At 46.5% G+C, this 25,613-nt stretch overlaps 1 protein-coding gene, 1 long non-coding RNA gene and 1 other non-coding gene across 7 annotated transcripts in view; 1 reads left to right on the top strand and 2 right to left on the bottom strand.

Annotated features, from left to right (window-relative positions):
- LOC119453641 (oocyte zinc finger protein XlCOF6) overlaps positions 1–25,613 on the bottom strand; it is a 791,503-nt gene that overhangs the window by 705,703 nt on the left and 60,187 nt on the right. Inside the window, exon 3 of the mRNA XM_049668312.1 lies at positions 20,977–21,171. Within this exon, the coding sequence (XP_049524269.1) occupies positions 20,977–21,171 (195 nt within the window). The remainder of the gene's footprint in view (positions 1–20,976; positions 21,172–25,613) is intronic.
- The window catches only part of LOC119453653 (uncharacterized), a 415,401-nt gene that overhangs the window by 346,156 nt on the left and 43,632 nt on the right, over positions 1–25,613 (top strand). Inside the window, exon 6 of one of the 5 annotated variants that reach the window (XR_007467216.1) lies at positions 2,022–2,117. The exons of the other annotated variants lie outside the window; for them this stretch is intronic. This is a non-coding gene — a long non-coding RNA (uncharacterized LOC119453653). The remainder of the gene's footprint in view (positions 1–2,021; positions 2,118–25,613) is intronic. 5 annotated transcript variants of the gene reach the window in all.
- Positions 4,766–4,839, bottom strand: Trnas-gga (transfer RNA serine (anticodon GGA)). Its single transcript has one exon. It is a non-coding gene; the product is annotated as a tRNA-Ser (tRNA).

Below are 25,613 nucleotides of genomic sequence, written 5' to 3'. Positions count from 1 at the left end.
GGAACTTTTTTGTTCATCGCAACTTTAGTGTATTGGGAGTAAATCTTGAGCGATAGTTGTATTTCTGTATGAAAGCATGAGGTGCGCGGGTACTGTAAAGGATGTTTTCTCCCTCTCTTTTGGTCACGGAAAACGGGTGCGCATTACAATCGAGGGCGCGTTAGCATCGAGTAAATACGATAAGTGTTTCTTTTTCGAATTTTCGTGCCGAACCTGCATATAACGAAATTCTCTGTATATCAAAGTTTTTCGGGAATTTGACGATTTCGTTATATCTAGGTTTAACTGTACTATGCAAAAATGCTCCCACCACCACCCGTAGAAGCAAAACACGCAAATCCAGTTGCACTACCTCAAACAGTTACAACTTAAGCAAAGTATAGTGTTTATATGCTACTAGTAAAATGCAATCCTATATTAATTACTACTGTACTCTTCGCACAGCAACAATCCATTTTTTTCCTCGTTCTTGCTTCCACGGCCGACCAGGAAATCGGTACAGTTTGACGCCCGGCTGAACTTCGTGGCTGTGGCAATTTTTAACGCAACAGTATTGGCACTTGTTGCTCTCCTTTCGCGGGCACTTTCAATCGACGCATTACAATTTGTCCAGTTGGAGGATGCCATTGTCAACGTTGAGAAAAACCCAACACCACCACCTGATTCCGCGCCTCCGATACCATCCTCCTGCGTTTTGGCCGTCTCATTGTTAAGGAAGTGCTGCGACAGATGGCGTCGCGATCGCTGCAAACTTGACTGCGCAGAGCCTATACGTTTTCTTTTTCGGAAACTACGCAGTTGCTACCAGAGTACAAGCCAGCCCCCCTCCCTCCCACGCTGCCTTCAGACTTTCTCCCATATGTGCGATTCGGCTCACGCTTGCACGCTTTCACTCGCATACAGCAACTGGCGCGCAAGGAAAATGTTATCGCCTTTAGACTTTATACGGAACATAACGGCAATCGGAAACCCCCGATGACAGAAGTGCGCCATGAGTGTCCATGTCATGGCTGTCATAATAATATAGGAATGGCACGAATATGCTTGTGCGTGACTTGTGTTCACGAAGTGAATCGTCACTGTAATTGTTTTAAATCACTTACTGAACGAACAGGTGCATCTTATACACTGGTGCGACTTATATACATTTTTATCCAGAAAAACTGCCGTTTTGAGGGGGGGTGCGACTTATAGACCGGTAAATACGGTACTAAAGCTAAGGAAGCATATTATTCAGAAATCTCAAGTGTAACAAGAATTACAATGAGCATACTCATATTGTAGGGGTGTGCAAGCCGTAATTTTTCAGATCGAAATAAATGTTGAATACTGCTCAAATAATGAAAAGTCACAATATCACAAAGCAAATTGCTGATTTTACCAGCTGCACTATATTGAGGTTAAACTGTACCTATAATTCTTTTCTCAACTATAACAGCTTTGTATGGGTAACCTTTCACAATGTCTTTGAACTATATTCAATAACATGCTGAGAAAAGATCTAGAGCAACTATAGTGGCCCGAAAAAAGTGTTTCAGGGCCCCTTTATGAGCACATGGAGACACTTGTGCTACCTGATGCAGTAGAACACTATGCAACATGCTACACATCTGTAGATTTTCAATTCAGAATAGTTCACCATGGTTCTTGACCTACCCTACAGTATCAGGGTGCTGTGCTCTCTTATGTCTGCTCAAGTGATCAGACCGGGTAAACGACTTGGAGCAGACAGTGCAACTGTATGGCCGGTCACCTGTATGAGTTCGTTGGTGTATCTTCAGGTCACTTTTCACTGAGAAGCACTGAGGGCAGGAAGGGCACTGATATTTCTTCTCGCATGAGTGGGTGCACAGGTGTTTCACAAGATTGGCCTTCTGTGAGAAGCTCCGAGAACATAAAGGACACTGAAATGGCTTCTCGCCTGTGTGGGTGCGCAGGTGTCTCATAAGAGTGGCCTTCTGTGAGAAGCTCCAAGAGCATGAAGAACACTGATATGGCTTCTCGCCTGCGCGGGTGCACAGGTGTTTCATAAAGTTGGCCTTCTGTGAGAAGCTCCGAGAGCATGAAGGACACTGATATGGCTTCTCGCCTGTGCGGGTGCACAGGTGTTTCATAAGGTTGGCCTTCTGTGCGAAGCTCCGAGAGCATGAAGAACACTGAAATGGCTTCTCGCCTGTGTGGGTGCACATGTGTTTCACAAGGTTGGCCTTCTGTGAGAAGCTCTGAGGGCATGAAGGGCATTGAAATGGCTTCTCACCCGTGTGGGTGCGCAGGTGAACGTTTAGGGTGTAGCTTTTTGAGAACCTCAAAGGGCACGAAGGGCACTCAAATGGCTTCTCGCCTGTGTGGGTGCGCATGTGCTCTTTCAGGTGGGTCTTTTGTGAGAAGCTCTGAGGGCATAAAGGGCATTGATATGGCTTCTCGCCAGTATGGACGCTGGCATGTGCTTCCAGACGAAACAGTTTATCAGTCTCATATTCACAGAGATGACATCGGTGGAGACATCCTTGCTTTGAGTTGTCACATGTGGTGGTTGATGTAGAAATAGAAGGCCTCAATACTGCACAAATAAAACAAAAGTAAAAGTTATTTTGAAATGCCAGAAAAGAACACAGATGCTAAATTTAATGAAAAGCTTTTTAATTTTTTGATTTGTGAGACCTTAAGGGTGATTTCTGCTATGAAGAAACAAAGAACTCCTAATGGTCCACTTCGTTAATTTACTCAATATTGCGGCACTAGAAACCTTCATGAATGCATTTGAATGCTGCTCGTGAAGTCCACCTATACAGTCAAGCCTCGATAAATGAAGTTGTAATAGCGTTGAAAAACTTTGTTACATCGAGAATTTCGTTATATCGAGTTTTTAAAAAATTCAATAGAACTAAGATGGGGAAATAAACATAGTTTGTTACATCACAAATTTCATTAAATCGAGGTTTGCTATATCGAGGTTTGACTGTATAAATTATTTTTCACAAAGGTAAAAAATTACCAAGTAAGAGAAAGGGAAGTGTTTGATGACTTTCACGCATTTCTACAACCCGTAGAAAAAAGTTTTAAAATGTTTTGACCCAGCTTGCTCTGATCCTCAATGCGCATTTGAGGCACGGAGGCCATTTTTGGAACTTCCGAAAAATTTCTTATGATTCACAGGCACGACGATTTTGTCTGATATGAGATTTCATCAGTAGGTTTCTTCTTTATCTTCTTATTTGGGCAACACGTTTCTTAAGCTGAGATTGTAAAAAGCCACCCAGGAAATACAATATTTTCCCCCATATAACCTGCCAAAACATACTACCCGCACGGCTTCAGAACAGCCTAGAAACGAAAAAAAAAAAATATGCGCGTATAACCCATGAAAATTATTGCATACAGCCCTCAGATGTTTACAAAAATAGAATCCGTCTTGGGACAAACAACTTGTCCATGTCATATCTTCAGCTAGTGACGTTGTTCAACTATTTTCTGAGCTGCTGTTGGGCCATTGAGCACACTTTATCATGATCCAAGTTATACTTTACCGGAGCTGCATGCACTATTCACTAACTGCTAAATTCAAAATGGAGAAGGAAGCTTGAGCACACAGGGGTGGAAAGACGGTGGGGTTCCCCAGGAGATAACGAACGTTTGAGTAGGTGGGAATCTTGCCCTGAAGTGTGGCTTTGTGGCAGTGCACGCTGTGCTGCAATGAAGCCACGCCTGAAATCGAAATTCCTGTAATCTGCACCCCGTCCCCGACCTTACAGTGACATTTTTACCATTCTTGGTGTGGGTTATACGCTGCAAAAAATATGGCAACTTCTTTCTGAGTGAGCTTGCCATTCTTCATCTGAGAAAACTATAGGGAAACTGAGACATCCACCCAAATGTAGCAATTGCTACAATGGAAACCCAACCGGGTTCCTCGAAAGAAAGCCTCGCAGTTGAAGAAAAATTTGTCCTGGTCTGGGACTCGAACCCTGGGACCACCGCCTTTCCGGGGCAGCCGCTCTACCTTCTGAGCTAACCAGGCGGCTAGCAGATGGCAGGGCAAAGTCGAATTTGTCGACAACTCGAAGCAAAGGCAAGTGTATGACGTAATAGTTCAGCGGAAATCCGCTAGGTGGAGATAAGTAATTAAAGGGAAACTGAGACATCCACCCAAATGTAGCAATTGCTACAATGGAAACCCAACCGGGTTCCTCGAAAGAAAGCCTCGCAGTTGAAGAAAAATTCGTCCTGGTCCGGGACTCGAACCCGGGACCACCGCCTTTCCGGGGCAGCCGCTCTACCATCTGAGCTAACCAGGCGGCTAGCAGATGGCAGGGCGAAGTCGAATTTGTCAACAACTCGAAGCAAAGGCAAGGTGTATGACGTAATAGTTCAGCGGAAATCCGCTAGGTGGAGATAAGTAATTAAAGGGAAAACTGAGACATCCACCCAAATGTAGCAATTTGCTACAATGGAAACCCAACCGGGTTCCTCGAAAGAAAGCCTCGCAGTTGAAGAAAAATTCGTCCTGGTCCGGGACTCGAACCCGGGACCACCACCTTTCCGGGGCAGCCGCTCAACCAGGCGGCTAGCAGATGGCAGGGCGAAGTCGAATTTATCAACAACTCGAAGCAAAGGCAAGTGTATGACGTAATAGTTCAGCGGAAATCCGCTAGGTGGAGATAAGTAATTAAAGGGAAACTGAGACATCCACCCAAATGTAGCAATTTGCTACAATGGAAACCCAACCGGGTTCCTTGAAAGAAAGCCTCGCAGTTGAAGAAAAATTCGTCCTGGTCCGGGACTCGAACCCGGGACCACCGCCTTTCCGGGGCAGCGCTCTACCATCTGAGCTAACCAGGCGGCTAGCAGATGGCAGGGCGAAGTCGAATTTGTCGACAACTCACAGCAAAGGCAAGTGTATGACGTAATAGTTCAGTGGAAATCCGCTAGGTAGAGATAAGTAATTAGATAAGTAATTCGACTTCGCCCTGAAACTGAGACTTCCACCCCAATGTAGCAATTTGTCTACAATGGAAACCCAACCGGGTTCCTTGAAAGAAAGCCTCGCAACCCGGGACCACGCCGGAAAGGCGGTGGTCCCGGGTTCGAGTTCCAGACCAGGACAAATTTTTTTTCAACTGCGAGGCTTTCTTTCGAGGAACCCGGTTGGGTTTCCATTGTAGCAATTGCTACATTTGGGTGGATGTCTCAGTTTCCCTTTAATTTACTTATCTCCACCTAGAGGATTTCCGCTGAACTATTACGTCATCTGAGAAAACTACTTGCCAACCTGGAATATTCACAGTGCCATCCTTATAGGCGTAAGAAAGTATGACATCTTCGGTTGCAGTTATACCGCTGCAGTTTACCTGTGCAGTTATACTGCACAAGTATACTACAGTGGAGCTGAATAAATAAAAGTGGCAATTCGGCAGAGGCACTCAAGACTGCTTATGTGTGTGAATGCGCAAGCATTATACTCCCTTTGGTGAAATGTCGTGTGCATTCTAACTGCGCCTCGGTAAGGCAAAATCAAAATGCGCAAACAGTCTGAACGCGTTCGCTTGACCGCGAGGAGTTCATAACTCAAAGGACCGCTCAGCAGCACTACCTCCTCCCCATTGGCTGCGCCGTCACGTGATCAATGACGCACGCACTAGGCCACACCTTTAGTCAACCAGAACCTTGAAGCCACCGTGCTGTTGGGGAAGCTTGCTCGTCTGCTCATCCATTAATGCACCCCAGAGGCCTGGCTTCGATGCCCACCCAGACGGAAACTTTCCAAGTTTTCTTTTCCAATCCATTGATTTGCTTTGTTTATGGGAACCTCCCTGATAAATTTGACGTCAATCTGAGCATTTTTTGCTCTTTGTGCCATTGGCCATTTTTGGTACGATCGCTCGGAGGCAACGCCGCCAGGATTTTCACGTAATGGGGCATACAGCACTTTCACTAAATAAATAGAAGTGGCAGTTATGCAATGCATATAAGACCCTTGCAGATCGCAACATAAATGGACCCCTACGCTTAGATGTGGCCAGTGTGCATGGTTTTATTGCGATAGCAATTATATGGACACTTCAACCGGATTTCTGCCGTCGCCGTCGTCGTCGTGAGGTTCCCTATAGATAAAATCTTCGCCGCGCGCCGTATGCCCGAGCGGAAGCGTGCGGGGACGCGCGCTATCACGGAGAGCGAACGCACTCAATCACCTACGTGCAAGCAAGGAAGCGGGAAGCCAGCGCCGGAGGGAGCGCAGGGGGGGGGTTGGCGCACTTCTACTCTGCCAACTACCGCGCTCGCTCGCCCGCACTGTCTCTTATCTCCACACGGCTCTGACCTTTATGCGCCGTGCATTCGCCGCTCAGTTTCCGTTGAAGCGATAGACCGCACGTACCTTCGCCCGCTGCGGCGTATATACGCTCGCTGCCAGCGTTTTGACAGTCGTTGTCTGCAGTCATTCAGTGCGATCTATTCATGTCTGTTTGTGCGCGCTCACACCACGCTTGTTCATTCAGTTAGTAATAGTCGGGCCACATTTTCCAACGCACGCTACACATGCAATGCTGCCCGGATCGGCAGTGCAGCACTACAGGTGTGTCCCTTCGCACGCGCTGCCCACGGGAAGCGCTTCTCATCAACACCACGGTTTCACACGCGCCTTCTCGTGGTCATCGAGTCTCTCTTCATGTCGGTCTACTTACGCCGCAGCACACCCGCTTACTTAATCAGCTCATGTTTACTACAATTCATATTGCTACCAAAGCCGCTCACCTTACTTTGTATGACATTGCTGTGTTGCTGTAGCATTCATTGCTTCGCCCTTAGGGCAAAACTGTGATATTTGTTTGGTCTTCACCTTTGCACACTTCTTTGGGTGTTTCACCAACTGCTTTGTGCACGCTTTCTGTGCAGCACCTGGCTTATGCCACTTTGGTCGCTTGTAATGCGCGGGACACTTGCTGAACGTGCTAGTCGCGTACAGAAATTCTCTGGCTGTGAGTGAAGTCACAGCACTGAAATTTACACAGGCGCACCTGCGAGATTAACGTCGACTCACCGGCTGAGAATGCGGAACCTGCGAGGCTTAGGGTGGACGGCTTTTGGTTTGAAATTTGAGCCTTTTTCGCAGGGCTTAGCAGTGTAATACTTTGCAGACGCGATCGTTAGCTTGCATTGTATGCACTACTCTTGTCAGTTCAAAATAGCCGGACCTGAGAGGGGCCCTTCAAAGCTGCGCTTGTGCGAAAAGCTCCGATGGCAGAAGTGCCAATGATGTGACTTCTCCACCAAGTGCTTGCGCTTGTGTGCAATGAGAGCAGACAGGATGTCAATCGCATAGTCACAACTGTCACAATGGTTGAGGCGGCTTTGATGCAACTCCTTGTGCTTGCAGTAATTATGCTTGCATGCCCACAGAAGCATAAAATGTAATTGGATTGGCCAATTCCACGTCATTTTGTTTACAACAAAAAATTATAGTAAAAGCACAATCTAAACATCAGGCTCATTCTTCACTTACGCCAAATGAGCAAGATCCACAGTGTCACGGAGACAATGAAGTTTGTTTGCTACAAGCATGTTTGGTAGAAAGAGACACCTGACGTTCCTTCACTATACTTTTCTTTGATCACATTAGTTTAATATATGATGCCAAGCCAAAGAAAAATTAAGCCTCCTCTCTGCACAGTGAACTTCGAATACACCACTGTTAGTACTGGTGAATGCGAAACTTGAATGCGCGGCAGTTGTATGGGATCCTCATACCAAAAAGGACTGAATTTGGAATGTGTACAAAGGAAGGTTGTTTCATTTACCTTTGGGAAATATAAAAGAGAGGATTTCCCGTCCTTACTAATGCTTAGAAAAAAAAATCAGTGCACTAGAACACAGGCGTAAGGTTAGTCGCCTCCAGTTTATACATAACATCATAAATGGAAAAATCACGCTTGAAATGCGTCATTATGTAACGCTGCTTAATGCACGAACAAGACGTAGAGACAACTTTTCCCTTATGATAATATTTGCTAAAACAAAATCTCACATGAATAGTTATTATCCGCGTACCATAAACGAATGGAATTCCCCCCTGTTGATGTACTACAATCAAGGAAATTCACAAGAGAGTTGGAAAACTATTTTCTCCTACTTATGTGAAATTCCCTGTGTATTTTTTTTAAATGTTTAGTGCCCCGAATGTTGTTTGGCACAGTGTTTTTCATCCACTTATATAATTTCAAATGTGCGGTTCTTTTTGTTGTAGTTTCTGTGCTAAGGTAAGCATTTACCCCCGTATTCAGAATTGCATCTTAAATTGAAGCCCATGCTTGACTTGATATAAGTGACACCTATCGCAACCGTGCCTAAGGAAACGCAATGAGTGTCCAGGGCCGGTATTTTGTAGCCATGCCTTTAAAGTAATAATGCCTTTTCGCGCTTATTGCGCTTTGTCAGTGGTCAGAGCGACGGTCCGTTCGCGTTATCAACGTTGATATCGTGAGCGGACCGTCGCTCTGACCACTGACAAAGCACAATAAGCGCGAAAAGGCCGTATTAGTTTAAAGGCATCGCTAGAAAATACCGGCCCAGGGCGCGTTCTCGCCAGGCGTCACTTAGACCAAGTCAAGCATAAGTTTCAAGTTAAGATGCAATTCTGAATACGGGGGTTAGACTTTTGTCACAGGGCTATAGGCTGCATCCTTTTCATGCACTGTTAATATTTTTCTGTTTTTCTAGCATTGTCATTACCTTGTCCCTGTATTGCCCCTCCTGCATGGGCCAGTATGTTGGCCTGCAGTATGAATAAATCAAAAATAATACATTTAATTGCTTTCTTTAATGAGTTTTGAGCTTCACTCCTTTGTCATCAGACTTAACAGTTTTTTTTTTCTTTTTGAAAGTTAATTACGAGATTCATGTTTCACATACAGCATCCAAACATCGCCACATCAGGAGGGACGCTAAAGGCCGCGTTTTCAGTGCGCCAGGCCGTGGCAGGGGAAGTCGGATACGCTACGCCAGCCACGCCAGCCTGTGGAAGAAATTTGCCTCCTCAACAGTTCGGCGTGCACGCCGCGCGAGGCTAGTGCCATCTCTGTGTGTGGGAGCGCAACTTCACGGCCGCGCGAACAGTTATTTCCATGGCGCATGCGCATTCTCGCTTTCTGACAGCATGTGCCCGCACAGTCCGAGTTGTGCGCGCTTTTATTGACATGACAAGACACTTTATTTCAGACAACCAACATACAAAGTTGCCTAGGGGATCGGCGTAAAGACACATAAAGCCTGACAGAGCGCCGATCACCCGCTTACACACACATGAATAACCAGTCATGCATAAAATATGAACATAAGTTCTAAAAGAAAGCACATCGTGATTTTTTACATACCCAAACACAAAAAAATACCTTATACACAGCTCTCGCTCCGTGTGCTGTTTGACTGCCTTCACGGCATGGCGTTAACTTGTCCTGACAGCCAGAAGATCGCACTCGTAGTGCGTCGGCTAGGTCAAAAGCGGAAGCGGACCTTGTATATACAACCTCACTTGCGCTGTCATTGTCCACGGCCGTTGAGAAAGTCATAGCCGCGCTTTCACCAAGAGCGCCGCAAGCCGCCATTTTGCCTTCTGCCCGCTGCCCCAACAGCGCACAGTGCATTCTGGTCTAGCGGCAGCGGTGTGAAATGGAACATGTTCTATCTCTGCACCGGTGGCGCTGAGCGCACCCGACACAGCTGGGCACGCCGGCTACGCCAGACTGTAGATTGTGCACTTTTCATCAACGTTGCTTAATCGTGCCGCGCGTGGCCGCGCGTGCGCGATACGCCGGACTATATCTTGCCCTTAAAGGCAGTGTGTTCCCGACGAGGCTGACCCTCCTGGTGGTGACAACCAGTGCATTTGAGACGGGAACAAGCTTCCTCGTATATCAGCATCAGAATCACATACAAACAAAGGAACATCCCCAATTCTGCGCAGTATATATATGTCGCGACATAACCACTTTTTGAATTACAGTTGTGAAAAGTAGCAACACAGACAGCATTCAAAAATAAATAAAAATAATCGGTTATGTAAAGACTACAATAGGCCAGATTTGCGTGTCATGACCTACGAAATAGATCCATAACTATTTTTTTGTACAGTGTTTTACATGGGAACTCGTGTATTAGAGTTTCGATTTTTTTGTTATCATTCAGGAAAGCTATAATGGTATGTTCAAAAGTTTGAAGCCCACAGTTAGTTCTAACTTCAGGAGTCCTGTGAGAAACATATCGCAGTTCATAAACAGCATAAGGCTGTGCAACTGAACAAAAGCTAAGGTTAGGTTTGCTGTGAATCGAGTAATGAGCCTCTACTGCCTGTCAAAGTGTTATTACTTGTCTTATACTTCTGGACTGTAGGCTTTGAGCATGCCAAAATGCTTGCCATATGTTTCATATCCTCCTTCTCTCATCATCGTCACCCATCATGCGCCTCTTTCTTCCCTCTTTCTTTCCCTCTTCCCCTTCCCCCAACGCAGAGTAGCTGGCTAGAGGAATTTACCTCAGGCCGACCTCTCTGCATTTCGCATCATTAAACTTATCTCTCTCTCTCTCTTGTCTTATGCTTAATAGCGCTTGAAAAGGGACGAGGCACGGTTGGACGAGCGCTGTGTCCGCGTCGTCCATCCGTGCCTCGTCCCTTTTCGTGCGCTATTAAGTATAAGACATGGAATACCAACTCGCCCAATCTTACGCTCTTTCATGCTATTACTTGCGTATGTTAAATGGCCCCAGTGGTTGCCAGTATTTTCGTGTACTTGAAGTGTACGGAATATTACTGACTGCTCTAACTGCTTTTTTTGTAACATAAATAAAGAGTTTAGATTTTGTATATGTTGTTCTACCCCAGACAAATAAGCAGTAATGAAGTGACCCAATAAGGGCAAAATATAGTTTTTTTCAACCAAGTTGGGAGAAGAAGCCGTAATTTATGTATTAGACCGATTGAGCATGACATTTTGGAATGCAAGCAACTGATATGCTCAGTGCAGGTTAACTATTCACTAAAGACCACTCAAAGAAATGGTATAGAGCTCACACATTCTATTTTTCCTTTCTGAAATTGAGCACAGGACCAAAGGGCAGAATTTTATTTTTATGTTTAAAGACAACAAATGTTGTTTTGTGCACATTTAGCTGGAGCTCATTCACATTTATCCATAATGATAGTTCAGACAAATATTTGTTTGCATTCACTACAGTATTCAAGAAGTTGTGAAAGGAGAAAAAATGTTAGTGGCACCTGCATACAGAAATATATCAGGCACAAATATAATAAATGTTTATATTTTCATTTACTTATGCTATGTATTCACATTTATTATTAAATATATAAATATAAATAAATAATAAACAAAAATACATGGCCACTGTGACGTGCCGTTGTGGTCGTCGGTTTCTATGGGTTCCGGGGCGGCATAAGACGCATCCAGACACAGTGGAGACCAGGAAGGGACTGCCTGACCCTTCTTCTTTATTGCTCGAGCCCCTCTCGCGAGCGCGAGCTCGGCGCCAAGGCGCAAGACACGTGCGCACCAAGCGTCGTCTGCTTTCGCTCGTGACATGGCCGGGTTTTGAAACAAGTCGTCCCGACTGTTTACAACACTAAAAACACAACACATAACATTCGCAATGGTACAACAGGAATTATCTAAAACATAAGCAAACTTAAAGAGCAATCATACAACAGTAACTATTTACAAGGGCAAGCTTTGTCGTCCCATTTTTACACACATAAATAAATGTAATCACTCGAACTATACTACACCACACACTTCACTGCATCCATACGGCGTCAGACACATGTACGGCTTAGTCCGTTGCACGAGGTTGTTCCATCTCTGCAATTGGGCTCAGGTAGGGCTTCAATTTCTCCACATGCACAATGTCCGTTCCCATGTTATCGGCAAGTTCGATCTCGTAGTTCACGGGAGACAGTCTGTTCACTACCTTGTGAGGGCCGTTGTACCATGTGGTCGATTTAACACCGGCGGGTGGAGCCTTAAGAAGCACTAGTTGTCCTCTTTCGAACACAACGTCCTTGTGGTGCTTGTTGAAGTAGTCCTTCTGTTTTTCTTTTGCCAGTCTGAAGTACGTGGCCGCAAGTTCTCTAGCCTTTTGCAGTCTTTCACTCACTACCGCGCCATAACTGAAATCTTGCAGTTCTTCAGGTTCTCAGCGGCTTTAAACAACGTGTAGTGGAAGCACTGGATCCCTACCATACACCAAGAAGAATGGAGTTTGGCGAACCGTGTCCTGGTACCCGGTGTTGTAGCAAAATACAACATATGGGAGTACATCAGCCCACTTCTCTCCCCCGGCGGTAGTCATGGCAATCATCTGCTTGATAGTCTTGTTAGCCCTTTCGCACAAGCCATTTGCTGCAGGATGATATGCGGTAGTGGCAGCATGTGTGATGCCTCGATGTTTGAGGTAAGCTTCAGTAGATCGTGCCATCATTTGAGTACCACGGTCTGTAATAATCGTGGCTGGGCATCCATGCTTCAAGACAATTCTGCGCTCAATGAACTTTTGAACTGTCGTGGCTTCTATATTCCTCAAGGGTTTTGCCTCAACAAACTTGGTGAGGTAGTCAATGGCTACGATGATATATTTATATCCTCGAGAGTTCTTGAATGGTCCTACGATGTCCATCCCAACTGTATGAAAAGGGCTGTGCACTTCTATCGGTTGTAGTAATCCATAAGGCAGCGATGTCGACATCTTCATCCTCTGACAAAGGTCGCAGTGACTCACATACCGTTTGACATCCGTATAGAGCTTTGGCCAGTAGTACTTGGACCTCAGCGCTTCGAATGTTCTTCTGATGCCCATGTGGCCACCGTACCTTCCTTCATGCATTTCTCGAAGTGCCTCAGCCTGTCGCTGAGAAGGAAGGCAGAGGAGAAATCGACTGCTGACCGGACCTTGATCTCTCCTGTACAGTACCTCATTGTGCATCAAAAATTTCTTTTGGGCCCGTTTCTGTTGCTTCTTTGTGCCCAATGCACCATTAAGCAGATCCAGGACTTTAGCGCAGAATGCGTCCTGACGCTGCTCTTCACCCATGTTGCCACAGTATCGCAGTGGTGGATAGGATACAGCAAGGATTTGGCCTTTCTCTGGAACAATGGGAGGTGTCCTTGAGAGACAATCTGGTACGCTGTGCAAGATTCCTGATTTGTAGGTGACGTCAAAGTCGAACTCCTGCAAAATCAGCGACCAACGGAGGAGACGTTGGTTACCTTCCTTGTAGCGCAAAATCCAGCAAAGGGCGTGGTGGTCACTGACAACTTGAAATTTGCGGCCTATCAAGTATGGTCGCAACTGTTCTAATGCCCATTTCACAGCGAGGGCTTCCAGTTCCGTCGAAGAATAATTGACATCTGCGCCTTTAAGTGCCCTGCTCAGGTATAACACTGGGCGATATCGTCGCTCTTCATCTTCTTGCAGCAACAGACCTCCTAAGCCGAGACGAGATGCGTCTGTGTGTACTTGCACCCTAAATTCCGTTCTCTCCGAGAATAGTTTGAGGACAGGCGGCTGACACAAAGCGCACTTTAATGTCTCAAAGGCCACTTGCTGATCCTCTTCCCAGGAAAAAGCAGAATTCTTCTTTAGGAGGGATCGTAGAGGTGCAGCGGTAACGCTGTAATTAGGGATAAACTTCCGGAAGTATGACGTAAGCCCCATGAATGACTGGAGTTCCTGTACGGTTCGAGGAGGCCGGAACATCTGAACAGCTGCCAGTTTCGATGGGTCAGGACTTACACCATCTTTTGTGACAACATGCCCAAGGTAATTAATAGCAGTGCAGAAGAAGTAACACTTCTGTGGTTTGAACTTCAAAGCTGCTTTCTGGAACCTTGAAAAGATGTCCCTGAGGTGCGAAACATGGTCTTCAAATGTCTGACTGAAGACTACGCAATCATCCATGTAGACGAGAGCGTTGTCATACCTAATTCCGTCAATGATTGTATCGACGGCTCGTTGACACGTGAAAGGAGCACCTTTAAGACCAAACGGCATCCGTAGGAATTCGTAGAGACCCCATGGTGTAACGAAAGCCGTCTTCTGTATGTCATCTGGATGCATGGCTATCTGATAAAAACCAGACACCAAGTCCATGACAGAAAAGTACTTGCTTCCGGTGAGCGCCTGCAGGGCATCTTCAATCCTTGGAAAAGGGTAAACAGTATCTTCAGTCACTGCGTTGAGCCGTCGATAATCGACGCACATGCGTGTTGTCCCGTCTTTCTTCGCTACTAGGACCAGCGGTGAAGCCCAAGGACTTCGAGAAGGCCGGACTATGTTGGCATCGATAAGGTCCTTGATCAGACTCTTGACGAGGTCACGTTGCGCAGGAGACAATCTGCGAGGTCGTTGGGAGATAGGCTTTGCATCCCCAGTTGGAATACAATGTTGCTCAACTTTGCATGAGCCTACATCCGTACTTGATTGTGCGAAGCAAGCAGCATGCTGCGCCAACAACTCCTTCACGACCTGCAGCTCACTTGAGGATAACGTTGTGCCAACGTTAAAGTTTACGTCACCAATTTGGATTGAGCAATGCTGCGGGTCAACAGCTGCATAGGCTGGTGGTTCATCAAGATCCTCAGGAGAAGGCAGGCATGAAACTTGGAGGATCTGTTGACAGTCTTCCACAGAGAGTTCAATGTCCTCTATTCCCCCTGCTTCTTCTACGACTCCAACTGTCATCTGAGATGGAAGCACGATGGCTTGGGGTGAACAGTTCGTAAGTAAAACCTTGACTATCTTCTCGGATGCATCTGCAACCATGGGCTCCACAATGACCGAATAGCGGTCGTACAAGAGCTTTGTCCCTGTGATGACCATCACACAATCTTTATCTCTAGACATGCGATGCCAGTCCACTGGAACTAACTTCCGCGATAAAGCAGGTAGTATTTGCTCCCTAATGAGGTGGATCTTTTGTAACATCTGAGGAACAGACACGGCAAAGCTTTGTGAACCCCAGTCGATGATGGCTCTTGAGGCCCGTAGGAAGTCGTCGCCTAGAAGCACTCCGTCATGAGGTAGCCGCTTAACCACGACAAATTCATGCTGCAATGTTTGGCCGTCGACTGTTACAACAGCTTTGACTTGACCCAAGTTTTCTAAGTGATGGCCGCTTGCTCCTACCAAACGCAGGGACGAAGGCTCAATAATTAGCTTGTCTCTCAACCAGTGGTGCTGTAATCAGACTTTTCACAGCACCTGAGTCCAAGATGCCTTTAAACGTTTGTCCGTTGATGATGACAGGAACGGAAAAAATACCCGCTTCTGTAGAACAAGACACCTGCTCAATCACTGATGACTGCTCGCGGGCATTGGCGTCACCAGTTGATCGTTTCCCTGCTCTTTTGGGCTGGTGGACTCAAATTCCTCCTGCCACTTCAAAAATTCTGCAGTTAGTGGCAGACGACACTGTGTGACAAAATGTCCGCTTCTAGAGCAGTTCAAGCATAGTTTACGAATCCTGGAGGTGTTCCCTTGAGATCTGTTAAAAACACGTGGTGAATAATAAGTCTGATTCCTCGGAGGCGGCTTCACTTCATGTTCCCTTTGAGGTAGGTTTTTCTGGGGTAGCTGATTTTCTGAGGAACCGCTAGACTCCATGCTCTCCTTGCGCTGACGATTCCGCATAGACTTCCGAGACGAACGCTTTACCAAAACGGGGCGTTCCGTGGTCTGCGATGTGGGAGGTTCAACCGCAACCAGAACTTTAACGTTTTCCTCGGTATTGCTGATCTGGTCAAAGCGCAGAAAAGAGTCTATCATGTCATTTAGTTCCTCAAAATTCTTGTCAAAGAAGTGTTTCTTGGCCTTGTCTGAAAGCGTAGCCATGATGACCTGACACTTCTCCTTTTGCAATACCGGATAATTGCATTGTTCCATGAGGTCCAACTTGCGGTAAGCAAAGTCTGTACACGACTCTCCAGCTCGTTGTGTAGCTCCGAACATTCGCTGCTTAGAGGTTACATCACAGTCAATGTTGTAACGGCGACGGAACGCTGCCTTCACATCAGCCCAAGTAGCGATATTGACCATCTTTGCATGGTGGCGCATCCATGTGAAATCCTTAGCTGGGAGCCTAGAGATAATGAAGGGTATCGCGACCTCTTCATGAACGCTGAAGGTTCTGAACCAAAAATCAACTTGATGAAACCAAGCGGTGACATCTTTCCCAAGATGCGGTAAGGAGCTAGCTGCGAAACTTGAAAGTCGGTTGCGAGCGTCTTCACCCGAGCTGTTAGAGATGCATAAAGTAGCTTCGTCTTTAGCTTTGCCGCGTTGGTTTCCCGAGCCGCGTTGAAGATTTATCGACGCAGCGCTCGTCTCCGTACTTTGGCAGGATTCGGCGTCCGAGTCCTCACGCGTTTTCGACTCCAAGCGCTCGATGCGTTCCACAATTGGAGCGAGTAAGTTGCAAAAGAAGTCGTGACTTGCCTGCAACTGCGGGTCAAGAGGTGGCTTTGGTGCGTCGACTTCTTTCACGGAGTCGTGTCCATTCGAAAACATTATTTTCAGTCCTTCCAATTCGCGCCGGAGCTGATCCACTTCGGTTTTTAGGGCACCTGCTTCGGACACGGCTGTCCTGTAGGCTTCCACCCGGGCGGCGTCATCCAACTGTTCGAACACATCGATGGAACACTGGGCGGTCGCCATGTTGGGTTTACGGAGCCGACGCTGTCCTGAAGGCAGTGGTTCGACCAAAGGAACGCGCAGCGAGCGACGACCCCACATCAAAAGGGAATAAACGTCTTCATAGCTCACCCCGAGCCGTTGGGCGCCAAATGTGACGTGCCGTTGTGGTCGTCGGTTTCTATGGGTTCCGGGGCGGCATAAGACGCATCCAGACACAGTGGAGACCAGGAAGGGACTGCCTGACCCTTCTTCTTTATTGCTCGAGCCCCTCTCGCGAGCGCGAGCTCGGCGCCAAGGCGCAAGACACGTGCGCACCAAGCGTCGTCTGCTTTCGCTCGTGACAGCCACAAACAATAAATTTTGTTTCGTGCATATTTAGCCAGAGCTCATCCGCATTTATCCATAATGATAGTACAGACAAATAGCAATTACTGCAGTATTCAAGAAGTTGTGACCGGAGAAAATAATGTTAGTGTCATATGCATACAGAATGATACCAGCTGAACTATGTATACTGATAATATCAATAATATAAACTAGTAAGAATAAGGGCCCTAGAATGTAGCCCTGCGAAACGTGTACATACTATGCCGAAAGCAGATGGGATACCGTTTACAACGAAAAAAAAAGGATCAGGACCGGAAAGGGCGTTCTTTCCTGTCCTGATACTTTTTTTTCAACTGTGCACTGTATTCTAGATGATAAAAAGCTATTGATAAGCTGTTGTTAATATCTGCTACTAAAGACTTGGAGGGTGCTTAAGCTTCACCTTTAAGAGTGGAACGCGATAGCGTTACCGGGAGCCGTTGATGCCGAAACTAGATTTTCTGCGACACGAGGCCTGATCAGTGGTGCAACAGCCAAAATAGGATTGGAGCAAATTTTGGAGCAGGAAAATTTTGCTTCTGGAGCAGGAAAATCCAAATTTGGAGCAGGTTAGGGCAAAGAAAAACTCAGTTTTGGAACCCTAAATCCCAAATTTGGAGCAGTTTCACAAAGAACGCTTACTCACAAAAGGCCATAAAATTTACCCCACATAATCAACACGCCTCCAATTTTCCATTGGATTCCTGGGCAAAAAAGTGCATTCATTACACGAGTACTGCATTTTCCGGTCTATAAGTCGCACCTTTGTATAAGACACAACCCCTCAAAACGGCAGTTCTTCCGGGAAAAAAAACATATATAAGTCGCACCGGTGTATAAGACACACCTTAGCGATAACATCGTCCCCGCGCACCGTATGCTGCATGTGTGAGTGAAAGCGTCCGACAGTGAGCCGAATCGCCCACAAGGGATGTAAGCGAGAAGGTAGCGCGGGAGGGATCGGGGCCGGCTTGTACTCTGGTAGCAACTGCGTAGTTTTCGCAGTGGCGCGCGCCGTATCTTGACAGTGATCTGCAGATGCGACTAATTCGGGGTCGGCGGACTCGCGGTCGGCCTGCCACCGCTTGCGTTGCTGCTCCGTCCTTCTCGCACGGCGCTCGGGAACTCGATCAGGAGAAGAACCCGGCACATAGATAGCGTGCACAGAACCCGCAGCAATTGTCAACCAGCGTGCTTCGCGTGGCCATAACATCGACTCCGATTTTGACGGCAGTTTTTCCGGAAAAAAAAAACGTACATAAGTCGCACCGTTTTATGAGCTGCACCGACAACAAATTCAAAGAGAAACACGTCTTATACACGGGAAAGTACAGTATATACGGCAATTTACATTAGGAGCGTTAGTGAGGGCAGGGGCGCGATCAGAGATCATTGTTCAGAGCGCGCTTTCAGTTTTGCCGTGCACAGTTGACCTAGGCCGCGCCCGGCGAAATTCAACACGTGCTCCGAACAGCGACCTCTATCGCACCCCAGCAGTGCACTGCACGCAACTTTTTCCGCCAAACATGTGGAACGTGCACATCTACGCGAGTGGTTCAGTGTCGTTTTTTTTTTTTTTTTCTTTCTGATGATGTGTCGCGACGTTCCGGCGCTTGTCGAAACAGGCAGCAACTGTTTGACAATCTTTTGGCATTTCACAGTGGCCTCCAGTTTCGAAAACTTACGATTTCTGATATTACGGACTTCGAACAAAACAGACATTTTTTGTCGGAATATCAGGGTGCCTTGTAACGAGAGTCAACTGTATCTCTCTCTCTGCATGTGCAGCGAAAATGGCTCCGTTTCATTGCAAAGCGGTGCCTGTTGCCGCATGTAACCGAACCCTTGTTAGTTTTGTGCATTGCATAGCCTACAAAGCTCACGCTGTCAGTGTCAGGTCACTTGCTGTTCCATATAAGCGAGTTTCCCGTGAAGTATTCATACCCGCTCCGGTATGAGATACCCGCACGGATACGGTGAGGATCTTGTTGATTCAACGCGGCAATGGCGAACTGCTTTCGTAACTGCAAGCAACGCACACTCAATGTCTCCACGAAATTTTACTGCATATACAACACGCCACATTGCAACGAGCAGGAAAAATATTCTTCGGCGCCCACACCACCAAGCCCGCCAACGTCTCGTCTGGGCATGTGTTTGGATCTCATCTGCGCTACAGGATCGGTTTGGATTGGATGACGATGTCCAAGCTGCATGTTGCCAACGCAGCCTTTGTTTCCCGCTAAAACTAGCATAATCGAAAAATTTCACGGCTGGTCGGGTGTTTTGGCACAGCGTGGTGCAATTTCAACATACGTATATCACGCTTTTGGCACAGCTCGGCGCAAAAATATGAAATTGTATCAAAATGCCGCAATTGGCGCAGCTGTTGCACCCCTGCCTGATAGAAAACAATTGTGGGCCGATCTCGGTGGGAGTGCAGGGCAGAGAAATGGCTCGTACCCCCGTAAGGCAGAGGCTACAAGCATTGACTCATCAATGCTTCACACCCTCGTAAGCAAAGAAAAAGAGGTTTGTGTTTGAGTTTTCTCGTAATAGAATTGTTTTCTCGTATATCCAAATTACAATCCAATGCTATCATGTCTGTAGGTTGTGTATAAATCGAACTTTAAGAATTTTCTTACGCATTTTACTTTGAGAAATTCAATTAGTTCAGTAACACCTCTGCGCCATGTGGAGGACCTGCGTGGTAGTGGTTCGGGATGATTTTTTCTGACTGAATACTTCAGCGGCGGCTGACGTTGACGCCAGATTTTCAGCGAGATGGGGCGATTAACGCTATCACGTTAATACCTCTTATTCCATAAAATGGCAATTCACGCAATACTATTTCATGTTTGATAGAGCCAAACGCTTTCTTGAAGTCTAGGAATAACTCCAATGTATTGAACTTATTTTCACTATTACAAATTTTTCTATCCGCATGAATGTCAAATCAGTGCATTTTCCTGTTTGTAAATCATAATGACTAATTATTATTGCTGAACTTTTAGCCAGGTATTTTTTGCATTTTCTGTGTAGAAGCACAGGTACAGGGCGAGCACAAGAATTGCTCACTAGTGTCTTGTTTCTCAAAGTGACAAGGCTTGCTTTTCGCATCAACAAAGGCAACGATAACTATCCACTGTGACAAACTGGCAGCACAGAAGAGGTTGCGTCGGCCACTGCATTCTGTAAACAGTGCACAAAATACCTGAAGCTGCTACCGACGGGAGAGAATCAAAACGAATGCATAGCCAAAGTCACCTCAAGACGCCTGCAGACCGACTGAAGCGATTGCTGGCATGCAATTGAGATGCCCAGTGCATGCTGCTCATTGCCTAATGACAGAGTTGTGCATGCCTAGCCCTGCTTTGTCATGTGCTATGAGATGTCATGACTCAAAGCGGTCCCAGAACAAGAACTCAGACTGTTCCCTGCAGTTTTCACCTCTCAATGAATGAGTATATACTGATATACCGAAGTGTGTTTTCTATTTAGTGCATTTAAAATTTTCCGTTTCAATTTTATTGACCTCAAACACAAGGGTCAACTTACGTTCCACATTTATCTATATTCAAATTCTTACACAAATTGATGATTTAGGTATAACTAAGAGACTCACTGGGTCTAACGTTATTGTAAAGCAATTTAAGGGCTACAACAGACATCAGGGCAAAGGGGCTCTGAGTTAAGCTCTACCATCTAAGGTGCTTCAATGTGCTCAGTTGAGCAGTATTTTTGCATTTTGCCTCAATCAGAATGCAGACAAGAATCACAAACCTGCTAATTTGTCCTAAGCACCAGAATGTCATACAGACTTGAGCCGGTCGTGCCAAGCTAGGCGCGACCTGCTCGCCATTAACCACAAGCTCACACAAGCAAGCAAAAATATGAAAAGTGCCGGTCACTGCCTACCTGAGCTGGTGCTTAACTGTTCCACAGTCTCCATAGTCTGCATGCTCCTCGACAGGCTCCCTGCTTCGAACGAACACCCGACAGACTTGTCAGCCAGAGGCAAACTGGACTGCGTGCCAACCTCAACTTTGGAAGGGGTGTGGCATGCCATTTTGGCAGTGATACTTTCAGCTAGGCTCATTGCATTTGTGAGGCCTGCAGAAAATAAGTGGAGTGATTGCAGTGCTGTTACAGCATCGAGAAGAAGAGGTAAACACATCAATGAAAAAAAATGCAGAGGCAGTTTACAATGCATAGCCATGGAACACTAGATAACCCTTTCGGTTCAGTATTCCTTAAGGGCTACAAGGGACCACCCACATTGAATACTGGAAAGCAGAGCAACCTTTTTCTGTGCACAGTTTACAACGGCAGAACGTATCTCGGACACTTTTTCATCTCATACATTATAATGCTATTGGTGTCACTTGTAATCCGCCACAGTTTGTAACGACAATGATCGCCTCATAGGAGATCTCTTTACAGAACAAGGCAGCACTATCTTCACTCGGAAACTCCTCCATTGAGGCACCACCTGTTTCACAGCCAGTAACAATATAGAGGCTAAAAACAGCGACGTGCTTCCAGAGCTCGATTACATCAGCGGCTTCCGCCATGTTGGTATCACTACCATGGGGAGTTTCGCACTGGTGCACAAAGCCCGCTTCTCTGAAACAGTAGTTGATAGTGAAAAAGGGTCACGACACTCCCAGTTTTCTGAATCATCAATGTCATCGAATGCATGAGCTCCTACTTCTTGGAGTCTTGCAAAATTTACAGCTTCGTCTTAAGCAACACAGTTTTGTGCTTTGTCAGCACAATCATTTACAAACTGGGCTGTCCGCTGCATCAGGCCTGCTTCTGCCGTGAATTTCCCACACAGTTTCCAGGCTCACTGAGAGAGAGCAATCGTAGAAAGGGGGATGCCACTGCCTGCCTTTGCATTTCACTTTTAGCCCATTTGTTTTGTTCGCTCTCTCGCTGGATGCAGATGAAGCGCCAGTGTGAGCGACATGGATACAATGCAGCTGGTGCCAAGTTGCGATGCTCTCCATAGCTTTTATAATCTGTGCACAGGCAGGATGCAATGCACAGAAATGGTGGCAGATACTAACTCGCATAGGCAACCTTTGCACCCTGTCTCAGCATCGATCATGTAAAGGGAACTTAGCAATGCAAATGTCAAGCTTATTCTGCTTTGAAAACACCATGCAGAACACATAACTTTGATCGTTGTATCTAACGTGCGGTCATAACATGTCGTTATATATGGTTTAATTGCAACAGCAATTATGTGGACACTCCTAGTGCATTTCTGCCATCGCCGGCGTCATCGTGATGTTCTGTGTAAGGTGCAAAGACGGCAGCATTGTTGCTGCACGCCGTACGCTGTATGTGCGAGTGAAAGCTTGCGAGGGTCAACCAACGATCGCGGCTCCATCTTGAGTGTGCAAGGGAGTAAGGCGGGGCAGAAGCACACCATCTTCTGTCGTACGCGAGGGACTGGTGGTACGCGAGAGGGGGGGGGGGGCGGGGGTGTCTAGTACTCCATCGGATGCTACTTACGGTGTGGCCACTGTATCTTGACAGCGATCTGCGACGTAGACAAAAGTGCGCGCCTGCGCGGGTCTCTTTTTCAAAGCAATCTGCGATGTAGACCAAGTACACCCAATGCCGGTAGCTTCGTATGCACTGCGATTTCAAAGTTTAGTTCACATGAAGGTCAGTTCACTCACTGCTGCTGCAGTGCTTCCTGACTGCCGCGTTTTGACAGTGATTTTCTGCGGTCATCGAGCGAGATGTGTTCATGTTTACCTGTGCTCGCGTGACACCGTGCTTGTTAACTTAGCAAATGTGTGCAAGTTTATACAGCTGATAAAACTAATATCTTACTTGTTGAAGCTGTGTACTATTTTGCTATCAACGAGAGTGATATACAAAAAATGCTGGCGCACTTAGATATAGGTGCACGCTAAAGAATACAGTAAAGTCCAGGTTCTTCTCCTCTATCTCTCTAGGGTACGAGTGTTGCTTCTCTACTTGGACGTCCGAGACACACCGCCAAAGACGGTCTATGCAATTAAAGAATACTGCTGCTAAGAATAGTGGCGATAGGTTCGCTGGAGGCTTCCGATGGATTTGAAGTGGACGCAGACGAAGCTTGAAGGCACTTTGTATTTACAAGAACTAGTTACACACAAAAATACATACTGAGATGCAAGGTGGAACTGGTACACATAGGGCGACCCTATATCTATATCGTCAGAGCTGATGGTGCTTAGCACCGCAAGCTGAGTCCAGAACGCTTCGTTGAGGCAACATGGCCACGTTTTCTATCCTTCGGTGCCCCGCACCACACATTTACTGCCCAATTGCCAACGAGTGGCTATGAGACTGGTCTGACGACACGCCAATCACCAATCCTGTACGACAATTATCGTGTGAATGGTCCACCAGCTATTAAAGCATGGTGCTTCGTCTACGCCCCATTTCTTCTACCACTGTTTAAGGCGTTTGTTGCTCTCGCTAAAAACTACACACAAAAGAATGCATAGAGAGAGGGTTGCAAACGCAATGTAATCGTACAGCACACATTGTAAAGCAACAGGGTGCAATAAAAAACTAATAAGCAGGAGGCACTTGTGAACTAAGGCGGCAAGATGTTTCACATAAGCTGTGTCACCCGGTCCTACGCCCGTAACTGCATACGGCGTTTCGAAAAACCGATAGCATAGAAATTGCAGGCCATCCATCAACAAAGGCTGTCAATGCGACACTTGAAGCTCGCGTACACATGGCGACACTCGCTCTGGAAGGGGTTTGCCACGGTTTCAGACAGGGAATTCGGCGATGGTGAAAATGGTCACGGCGTGCGCAGGGAATAAACAGCACCAATTATCGCTCTTCTTGCGGACAGCTTTGTGCACTATTGGGTGCTAATCACAATGTCATGCACCTCCCGCATTTCTTCAGCGCCAGCCGGCTCCAATCGCCCCTCCGCGTGTCTGTCGGGTATAATCGAGGTGCGTCATGAGCCGCATACCTGCCTCATCTCGGTGCGGTCACCCCAACAGGCATCCCCCGCTGACCACCAATTACCCCATTGTGTTTCGCTCGTCAAGCAAGGACAGGTGGCCACATATCACTAGCCGTCTCTTCCCCCTTTCTTTACAGCCATTCCGTTCGATGGGATCAAATGGAAGGAAAACGCAGATCTCAATCTTCTCACGCTAAAACTAAATAACTCGTGCTTTTCCGGCAGCAGGCTTACACCCCCCACCCAAGTATAGGCGACCACTTGCCTACAGTGTTGCCAATGCAAAACCAAGAAAAAGCCTGCCGCGCGTAACATCGCAGTTATGCAGCAGCTGAACAGAAAACATTCTCAAACAAAGAGCATTCTCATTTCTACCCGAAGGAACCGTTTGCCATGTGCTACACCCCGGTAGAAAGAAACCGAAAACTACCTCTAGCACTAGCTAACGTACAGAAAAAAAAAGAAGAAAAGAAAAAATACAGCTAAATTCTAACTTTGACGCAAGATTTCATACATGCAACATGTTATGCAGAACATAAATATAAAAAAAATTAAAATCTAAGCCACAGGAAAATAGGGCGTAACAAGAACATAGAGAAAGCAGCCGCCGCAAGTAAGAACAATGTCCTCGTGTCTGTTGTGTTGCCCCATAGAAAGAACCAGCTTCAAGTAAAAAAATGGAACACATAACCGAAACAAAAGGTCAATGCTTCACTGATGCAACACAGTTCTTCCCCTGAAAATAGCAGGTAACAACCTACAAGGCTTAACTGGATGGACACTGTCATGCTGTAGTGTTGGGGTAAAAAAAAATGTACATCATGCAGCTTACAGGACGACACTCAATAAAATTGATGCCCTGAAAGCACAATATCCACAAAAAAAAAATACAGACACCTAAGTTCATTGCCCAGCGTACTCTGTGTAGTTAGTCCAGTCATGTCATATCACACGTCACTCGTTCCCTCACCTTCACTGTATGTCACTGCGGGTACCCTGCCTTCTACATACTCCCCCCAGCAATGGTTTGTCAGCCGTGAAAGTGCATCTTTATTAGCATGTGCAGTCCCATTTCTGTGTCGCACCACTACATCATAACGCTGCAGCGGTAATGTCCAACGTGTCAGCTTTGCTCCCTGTGGAGCGGACTGTGTGAGGTACGCAAGTAGGTTATCATTGGATACTACGAATATTTTTGTGCCAAATACCCATGTATCAAACTTCTTGAGGCCCCAAATTACACCAAACGCTTTGCATTCAATTGTAGAACACCTCATCTGAGCGGCCGTGAAGCCGTTTCTGGCATAAGCAATAGGGCGCTCGGTGCCATTGTTGGTCAACTGTGCTAGACATGTGCCTACAGCAACTGCAGAGGCATCAGTGAATAACCAAAATGGTTTGCTCGAGTCCGATGTCGCTAGTTCGACGGCATTGCACAGGGCACTTTTGAGACCTTTGAACACCCTCTTTTGCCTCAGGAGTCCACGGGATGCGATTGGGAATGTGTTTAGCAGTTAGCTGCGTTAGTGGCTTTGCTATAGCCGCGAAATTTGAAATGTAT

The sequence above is a fragment of the Dermacentor silvarum genome, chromosome 5 (assembly GCF_013339745.2).
Source record: "Dermacentor silvarum isolate Dsil-2018 chromosome 5, BIME_Dsil_1.4, whole genome shotgun sequence".
Lineage (NCBI taxonomy): Eukaryota > Metazoa > Arthropoda > Arachnida > Ixodida > Ixodidae > Dermacentor > Dermacentor silvarum.
This window is presented reverse-complemented; position numbering and strand designations above follow the sequence as displayed.